This window comes from Grampus griseus (assembly GCF_964374135.1).
Source record: "Grampus griseus genome assembly, chromosome: 11".
Taxonomy (NCBI): Eukaryota; Metazoa; Chordata; class Mammalia; order Artiodactyla; family Delphinidae; genus Grampus; species Grampus griseus.
The window spans coordinates 40,930,973-40,940,327 of record NC_139005.1 but is presented as its reverse complement, the minus strand read 5'-3'; the positions used below and the strand labels follow the sequence as shown (position 1 = coordinate 40,940,327).

The 9,355-nt window shown below is 34.2% G+C and overlaps 1 protein-coding gene across 5 annotated transcripts in view; it reads right to left on the bottom strand.

Moving 5' to 3' along the window:
* Positions 1 to 1,934: 1,934 nt before the first annotated feature.
* The window catches only part of ATF1 (activating transcription factor 1), a 54,494-nt gene continuing 47,073 nt past the window's right edge, over positions 1,935 to 9,355 (bottom strand). For 4 of the 5 annotated variants that reach the window (XM_082664976.1, XM_082664979.1, XM_082664978.1 and 1 more), the window contains 3 exons: positions 8,314 to 8,496; positions 8,069 to 8,228; positions 1,935 to 3,423 (listed from right to left, as the gene is read on the bottom strand). In XM_082664976.1, coding sequence (XP_082521102.1) covers positions 3,279 to 3,423; positions 8,069 to 8,228; positions 8,314 to 8,496 — 488 coding nt within the window. In that variant the 3' untranslated portion in view covers positions 1,935 to 3,278. Of the gene's footprint in view, positions 3,424 to 5,327; positions 5,448 to 8,068; positions 8,229 to 8,313; positions 8,497 to 9,355 lie in introns of all 5 variants that reach the window. The other variant, XR_014297388.1, reaches the window with a different exon arrangement.

The following is a 9,355-nucleotide window of genomic DNA, read 5'->3' as shown; positions in this document are numbered from 1 at the left end:
CTCAGCGGCCATGGCTCATGGGCCCAGCTGCTCCGTGGCATGTGGGATCTTCCTGGACCGGGGCACGAACCCGTGTCCCCTGCATCGGCAGGTGGACTCTCAACCACTGCGCCACCAGGGAAGCCCTGTAACTTCTCCTTTTTCATTTCTAATTTTATTGATTTGAGTCTTCTCCCTTTTTTTCTTGATGATTCTGGCTAATGGTTTATCAACTTAGTTTATCTTCTCAAAGAATGAGCTTTTAGTTTTACTGATCTTTGCCGTTGTTTTCTACATTTCTTTTTCACTTATTTCTGCTCTCATCTTTTGGATTCCTTTCCTGCTATACTAACTGTGTGGGGTTTTTTTTGTTTTGTTTTGGGGGTGTTTTTTTTTTTTTGCTTTGTTTTTTGTTCTTTCTCTAATTGCTTTAGGTGTCAGGTTAGGTTGAGATTTTTCTTGTTTCTTGAGGTAGGATTGAATTGCTATAAACTTCCCTCTTAGAACTGCTTTTGCTGCATCCTGTAGGTTTTGGGTCGTGTGTTTTCGTTGTCATTTGTTTCTAGGTATTTTTCGATTTCCTCTTCGATTTCTTCAGTGATCTCTTGGTTACTTAGTAGCGTATTGCTTAGCCTCTATGTGTTTGTGTTTTTTCACTTTATTTTCCTGTAGTTGATATCTAATCTCATAGTGTTGTGGTTGGAAACAATGCTTGATATTTCAATTTTCTTAAATTTACCAAGGCTTGATTTGTGACCCAAGATGTGATCTATCCTAGAGAATGTTCCGTGTGCACTTGAGAAGAAAATGTATTCTGCTACTTTTGGATATAATGTCCTGAAGATACCAGTTAAGTCCATCTGGTCTAGTGTGTCATTGAAGGCTGTGTTTCCTTATTAATTTTCTGTCTGGATGATCTGCCCATTGGTGTAAGTGGGCTGTTAAAGTCCCCCACTGTTATTGTGTTACTGTTGATTTCCCCTTTTATGGCTGTTAGCATTTCCCTTATGTATTGATGTGCTCCTATGTTGGGTGCATAAATATCTACAATTGTTATGTCTTAATCATTATGTAGTGTCCAAGGCATAATACATTTTAATTGGAGAAAAACACAGGTTTAACTAGTAACTTCAATATAATAACTGCTGAATGACTAAATGTATATGGTAAGATTTCCAAAGCTCTAAAACATGCCCATTCTTTATGCTCTATTCCAGTGGTCCCCAACCTTTCTGGCCTCAGGGACTGGTTTCGTGGAAGACAATTTTTCCACAGACCCTGGGGGGGATGGTTTTGGGATGATTCAAGCACATTACATTTATTGTGCACTGTATTTCTATTATTAATACATTGTAATACATGAAATAATTATACAACTCACCATAATGCAGAATCAGTGGGAGCCCTGAGCTTGTTTTCATTTGCCACTCACTGATACCGTTTTGATATGAGTCTGCAAGCAATTGATCATGGTCTGTGTGCAGTCAAACCTCTCTGCTAATGATAATCTGTATTTGCAGCCACTCCCCAGCGCTAGTATCTCCGCTTCAGCTCCACCTTAGGCTACTGGAGCCAAACACAACACGTACCCAATATATTATCTTTTAAAACACTCTGGATATAATCCACTGACCCCATACCTCCTAATATTCTTTAGCCTAATGGCTAAATATTAGCCTAAAGGCTAATATTCTTTAGCCTTTAGCCACTTGTAGAACAAAATATTTAGCTATCTTCAGTTTGTTATAATTGGTTCTGACTGAATCAAAACATATAAACATATCCCCTTCTTAAAATAGGTAGTGTAGCCCAGATTTTTAAATTTATCCTCATTTTAAAACTAGAAATGCACTATAGTTAGTATAATTAACACAATGGCTATCAGGAAGCTTGTCATTCGTATATCAAGCAATATATTTTACATTCGGCAAACTTAATTTTTATCAAATGTCCTTTAATTTCATAGACAACAATATGATACATATTGTATAAGAAGCACACAATAGTTTTGCAGTACAATTTCAAAGTGTATACAAATTGGAATACAGAGGTTAAACACTGGTGTGCTGACAGCATTTTTGAACTCTGGATAAACTGCATACAAAACTTACAATTCAAATATTAGCCAACCTGGAAACTTTACTTCCTATAATATAAAAATGATACTTTGAGATGCAAAATATTTTTTACTAACAAACTATATAAACATTTAAAATAATCATTAAAAACTCAACTTTAGAATTTATAAAGATTAGCTATAAAAATATATTGGCAGTCACATTTCTTATAAATGTACCATTCACTACATTACAAAATAGTCTCTCACATAAAATTGCCTTAGTAACTGTACTATTTTAGAATCTGATAAACCTTACATTAAACCAATTATAAAATCCTCTTGGAAAACTTTGGTATGCATCTTCAGAAGGTTTTTAAAATACTCTAACATCTCAAGGGCCTGTAAACATTCCATTCTATTAAAGCACAACAGAATAAGTAATGTATATTTAACTGCATACAGAATATAGAATCAAAAAACAATTTATTAAATATTTGTAGAAAATCACCATTCCCAGAGTAACCAAAAAACAAACGATTTAAAAGTATCAAACTTTTAAACAATTCTCTTTCCATTCTGATAAAAAAAATGTTACAAAAATCACCACACTCCATTCATGTACCTTAGATGCCTTTTAGGACAAGGCCTCAAAAATAGTTAACCCAGTCTCAAAAATCCTCTCAAGTTCAATAAACAAACTTTTAAACACCCATTTAAGACCTGATGATAGAGCAAGTATACATAATCAGAACACATAGTTTATATATTTAGTTGTATATTAGCTTTTTTCTATTTGTAATTTAGAATTTATTGGCAGAAGTTGCACACACACACAATTGAAAAAGGTAAATTTTAGGAAATGGTAAGAAATGCAAACCTATAGGGTAAATTGATTTATTTTTAAAAATCTGATTTATCAAATTTCATCTTATCTGCCATTTTTGGAATATGACAACTATTGTTATTTAGAAAATTCGAATTTGTGAAAGTTTATTTCTTGTTTCTTGAGTATGTTTAATTTTTACAGAGTTTCCAGTTGTGCCAGTAACCTCCTTGAGGTCTTTTTCCACTTTATCCTCTGTCACCAGATCTCTTGCATAAGATATTTATCTTTAAGTTGCAAAAGCCTAAATAAAAAGCTTCATTTTTGACCTTTTAATTCATAAAACTCCACTAAAAAAGAAAAGAAATTCCGTCTAATTTTTAGGCAAGTCCACAAAAATATTTTCTTTCTTAAGCATCAAACACTTTTATTAGAATAAAGATCCTTCAAAGTTTTCAACTCTTCTATTAGAGTTTTATTTTGATTTTCCAGGACTGCAACTCGATTTTCCAGACATTTCACATATTCTTTCTTCTTTCTGCGACATTCTCGAGCAGCTTCTCTAAATGTAAGCATTAAAAAAACCAATGTTAGAAAAAAGTTCACATTCCTTAAATGGTAAATGCACTTCAGTAATCTTCCCTGGTCATTTTCCTCATTAAAAAAAATTAAGGTATAATCTATATACAGTGAAACACAATGATCTTCAGTGCAGAATTCAATCAGTTTTGGCAAATGCATATACCTGTATAACCCACCCACTCATCAAGACATACATTTTTATTGCCCCAGAAAGTTCCCTCATGCCCGTTCATCTCCCCAAGCAACTACTGGTTTGATTTTTATCACCACAGATGAAATTTTTCCTATTCTAGAACTTCAGATACCAGAGTCATACAGAATGTACTCTTGTGTCTCATCTCCTTTCACTCAGTATATTTTTGAGGTTTATCTGTGTTACTGTGCAGTGGTTTGCTCCTTTATATTGTTGGGCATATTCCACTGTATGAACATCATTACAATTTGCTGATCCATTCTCTTGGGCTGTTTTCTAGTTTTAGCTGCTATGCATGTTCTTGTGCCAGTCTCTTTGTAAACATATGTCCCATTTCTCTTGGATAAATACCAAGAAATGAAATTTATGGGTCCTCTTATTAACTTTTGGCACATAGACTCTCTAATTTTTATTTATTGAGTTTTAATTACAAACAGTGATTTCATTCTCAGTTTTGTACATGTCCTGTTAGAATATTTCTATGGATTTACATTCAAGTTTTACATACATATAGAAGTAAAAAGTATTACTTTGAGTATTTTTTATACTACGGACTGTAGATATTATCTGCAACTTGCTTTTTTTACACATACTATTTTAATGATGTTTCTATTGATATACTGGTACACAGTTCTTTGCACGTGGACATTTCATTGTTAATTTTCACTTCCCTAACTACTAGTGTGATTGAGCATATTCTCAAAAATTTAACGGTCTTTCAGATCTGCTCTTACATAATTTGCCTATTCATACCCTTTTCCATTCATACATTTTGCCCATTTTACAATTAGAAATTATTTGAAAGATGAACAACCTAAGAACTCTCAGTGCATTATACACAGTAACCCTTTATCTGTTTCTACATTATTTTCTAATCTACCACTTGATTTCTGATATTTTTATTTCTTAATGCAATAAATGCTCTTTTTTAAACTCTTTCTTGGCTTAAATTAAAATGTGATACACTATGTATTTCTCTCTAAATTTTATGTTAAAGATTTTATTGCTTAATTTTCACAGTTAAGTCTTTAATCCATCTGCAATTACTTCTGTATATGGTATAAAATAGGGGTCCAATTTAATTTTCCTCCAGATGTGGAGTTGTGTCAGTATCATTTCAAAAATATATTCAACATTTTTTCAGTTGGGTTGTACTTCTGATTAATTCAGAAGATCTTTATATTTTTTCAAACAAATCTGTTGTTTTTGGTTAGACATGTTGCAAATATCTTCTATAGGTTTGAAGCTTATATTTTCATTCACTTTGTCTTTTGATGAAAAGTTACTCATTTTAATGAGGATTCATCAATTTTTCATGTTAATTATTGTGTGTTTATGTGTGTTGTTTTAAGGAATCTTCCTTATACTTGAAACCATGAGGTTATACATTTTCACCTAAAAGTTTTTAAAATTTCACCTTTCACATATATGTTTTTAATCCATTTAGTATGATTTTTGTGTATGGTGTGAGGAAGAAATCCAATATATTTTTTCACATATAAATAACTATCTTAGCACCATTTATTGGAGTCCCTCCTTCCCCCAATAATCTGCCCTACCAGGGTTTCATGTATTCACAGATCTGTTTCTGAGCTCCCTACTCTATTTCACTGGTGATTTTGTTTATCTCAATGCCAATATAACATGATTTGAATTACCACAGCTTTAAACAAAACTTGATATCTCCTCACCTTATTCTTGTCTGGAATATTTTGGCTGCTCTTGGCCCTTTACTCTTCTACAAATTTTAGTATCAACTTGTCAAGTTCTTCAAACAACCTGTTTGGGTTTTGATTGGAACTGCATTGAATCTATGGATCAATTGGGGGGAAAAATAGTCATCTTTATAATACTGAGTTTCCATATCTATGGACATAGTATATTTCTCCATTTATTTAGATCTTCCTTAATGTCTTTCAAAAACATTTTACAATGTTTTCTGTAAATGTCCTGGACAGCTTTTGTTAGATTTATTCTCACATATTTTATTTATTGATAATATAAATGATATCTTTTAAATAATTATTTACCAAACTCTTTATTGATGATGTGAAGAAATACAGTTGATTTTTTTTTTTGCGGTATGCGGGCCTCTCACTGTTGTGGCCTCTCCTGCCGCGGAGCACAGGCTCCGGACGCGCAGGCTCAGCAGCCGTGGCTCACGGGCCCAGCCGCTCCACAGCATGTGGGATCTTCCCAGACTGGGGCATGAACCCGCGTCCCCTGCATCGGCAGGCAGACTCTCAACCACTGCACCACCAGGGAAGCCCTACAGTTGATTTTTGAAAACTGATTTTGTATCTAGTAAACTCATTACTTACAATAATTTTTCTCTAAACTGATTTTACATCTAGTAAACTCATTACTTACAATAATTTTTCTCTAAGTCCATTTGGTTTGTTTTTTTTTTAAATCAAGCAATCGTATAAAAGATAGTAATAGTTTCTATTTTTTTCATTTAAATCCTTGTAATTTCCCCTCCCTTTTCCTGTTTTACTAAACTGGCAAGGGCTTCTGGTACAAATGTTGATTTTCAATTTCAAATAGTTTGCAGACAGATCTTCCTGGATATTCTAAGCAGATGAATATATCTTTGCTAATAATAATAGTTTTATTTTTCCTCTCCAATTTTTATCATTTTTATAGTCTCTTGAGCTTTGATGATTTACAATGACATCCTTTTTTTTAAATACAAAAGACATACTTCTTTCCCTCTCTCCACTCGATTACTAAGACTTCACAAAACTCATTCTGTCGTCTGCTCTTTCTGCTGACTCTTGCTCCTGAAAGGCAGTGTGGGATTCCCTAAGACTTTGGACTCTAAAACTTGGACCCATGAATTTAAACCCTACCTCTATCAGTTACTAAGCAGTGTAACCTTGGTCAAGTAACTTAACTTCTCTAGGCCTCAGTTTCCTCATCTCAAAAAAATGGAAATAATTTTTTGTGACAGTTGCCTAAGGGGTTGGCACATATAATGGAAGCCTAATTCCTTGGGTAGTCTGATTTTTCAACTTATATTTGTTAGAACTCAATGTATGGGAATTCATTAGAGCCTGTGTTGAAGTTGCTTTCTCCAACTGGGGGCACTAATTTTTAAAATTACAATTCTCAGCTTATGGATGTAGTACTTCTTGGGTCTTGACCTCATGAAAAATAATCTGTGATCCAGTTCTCCAGCCTGCAAAGGCCCCAGGCTCTGTCCCGAGTCCCCTCTGCATACCAAAGCTATACCAATCACAAAGATCTGAATTTATCCCTAGGATATACAGGGGCTGCTTAAGTGCTTATTTAACATCATGGTCCTGGGCTTCTGGTTCGCACATCTAACCTCAATAGATTTCTCTTACTTTCTGCATGCTCATCCAGTCATTTAAAAGGATGGTTTTTATATTTCATCAAGCTTTTATTATGTAGCTGACGTTACATTGTCAGAAAGAGAAGTCACACTCTAGTAATTTTTAACAAGTCTTTTGGGTTTCCTAGGTACACAGTCATATCATCAGCAACAAGATACAATTCTTTTCTAATAATTTACATAACTTACTTCATTTACTTGTATTTGTTGGAACCTCCAAAACAACAGATGGTCCCTGCCTTGTTACCAAGTCATTTACAGTGATGCTTCCTCTTGTTTTTAGTAAAGAAACATTTTATCTTGAAGTAATTAAATGTATCCATCTGGTCCTTTTATGGTAATTTTTATTGCTCTAGAAAATTATCCTTTATTCTAATTTTCTAACTTACTGGAGAGGACCTGAAAATAGAACCTTATTATAATTTTAAAAATTTGTTGTATCTGTGGCTATTTACCCTTTTTTGTTTCTAATATAGTTTACTGGTGTCTTTTCTTTTCCCTTGAACACACTGCAGAAGGCTACCCATCATATTCTTTTTCTCAAAGAACTAGTGATTTTTAATGCCTGATGTATATGTAGTGCATATAGCAATGTTTAAAATACATTTAAAACAAACAAATGTTTCTGGGGGTTAAATGACTACTATATTTCATGATCAAAATTCATTTTTAAGAGCAATTCTGTATCCAGAAGTATATTAGGTATTATGCAGAATCCTACTAATTCTTGCCTATTCTTACTCTGGTCAACAGCAAGCAGCAAATTATTATTTTCACTTAACTTTGTCATCTGAATAAGAACAAAATATATTGTTTGAAAAGTTTTGCTTAACAGTGCTATTCAAAGGACACAATAAAAATAGAAGAACTCTAGGTTATATATTAAATAAAGAAACTATGCAAAGGGACTCACTGATCCACTGGAAATGTACTAGACATAATCTAAAACTCTTAAAATAATGTTGATATAATCCCCTCTCCTTGTTTCTAATATACAATCTCAGTTAATATCTGGTTATATTTTGAGGTTTATAAAAACATTACCCATTCTGATAGTATAATTTTACTACCTACCTATTTTTCATCAACCTTATTTCTCTTTTCAGTTGGGGGTCATCTGTCTTAGTTGTCTGAGATGTAAGGGTTACGGGAGATGTCATCACCACGGTTTGTGGTAGCGAAGTAGCTGAAGGTGTGGTACGGATCTGATATGTCTGCATATCTCCTGATGCAGCTGTGTGGTCAAAAGAATTAGTTAATTTGTAAGTGTCTTTGAAAGTACTTTGTGATGCTTTCCATAGATACTTAAGCAAACTTACTTTGTACAACCACCTGGTTGCTGGGCACAAGTATTTGCTGTCCATCAGAGGTCTGTGCATACTGGAGAATTGTTGTACCTTGTTGAGTACTGCCTGAATTTGTCATGGTTAATGTCTGAAGCCCCTGTACTCCATCTGTGCCTGGACTGGCCAGCTGTAAGGCTCCATTTGGGGCAATGGCAACTTAAACCAAAGAGAGAACATAGCTAATATAAGGCTGTACAACACACTAATGACAAAGGATTGGCAAAAAAAAAAAATTTGCTATTTATTAAAACAGGTTTAAATGCAATTCCACTTGATAACTGTTGACTACTTTGGGTGAGCTATATGTAAAACAAGTAAAACAGCATTTCTTCAGAAAATATTGTATTTCAGATGCACTAATCTTAAATTTAGTCTCAAACTGTACAATAACTGACTGGTCAAAACCCATTTGGGGCTCTATAGAGCATTCCATGCTGTTAATGTTGTCACAGCAATTTTGGGCCATTAGAAGAGGGTACCACCGATGACAAACTTTTAAAGGAAAAATAAGTAGTAGGAAATATTAACATAGTTTGTAATTTTTATTTAAAAGCATTAAAAAGATTGTATTTTAAAGTATTTTTGAATAGATAAGTGTGCCTATGGAAGAAAATTCAAAAAGGATAAAAGGTTACATAATGAAAAAGTAAATCCTCATACTCTTTCTTAGCTCCACTCTCTAGTGGTGACCACTGTTTCTGATTACCCTTATCCTTTCCCTACTACCACACAACAAATATTCCCATATACTTTAATTTATAAAATGACTTTAGAAGTAAAGACATTAAAATTTTTTAGGGGCTTCCCTGGTGGCGCAGTGGTTGAGAGTCTGCCTGCCAATGCAGGGGACACGGGTTTGTGCCCCGGTCTGGGAAGATCCCACATGCCGCGGTGCGGCTGGGCCCGTGAGCCATGGCCGCTGAGCCTGCGCATCCGGAGCCTGTGCTCCACAACGGGAGAGGCCACAGCAGTGAGAGGCCCGTGTACCGCAAAAAAAAAAAACAAAACATTTTTT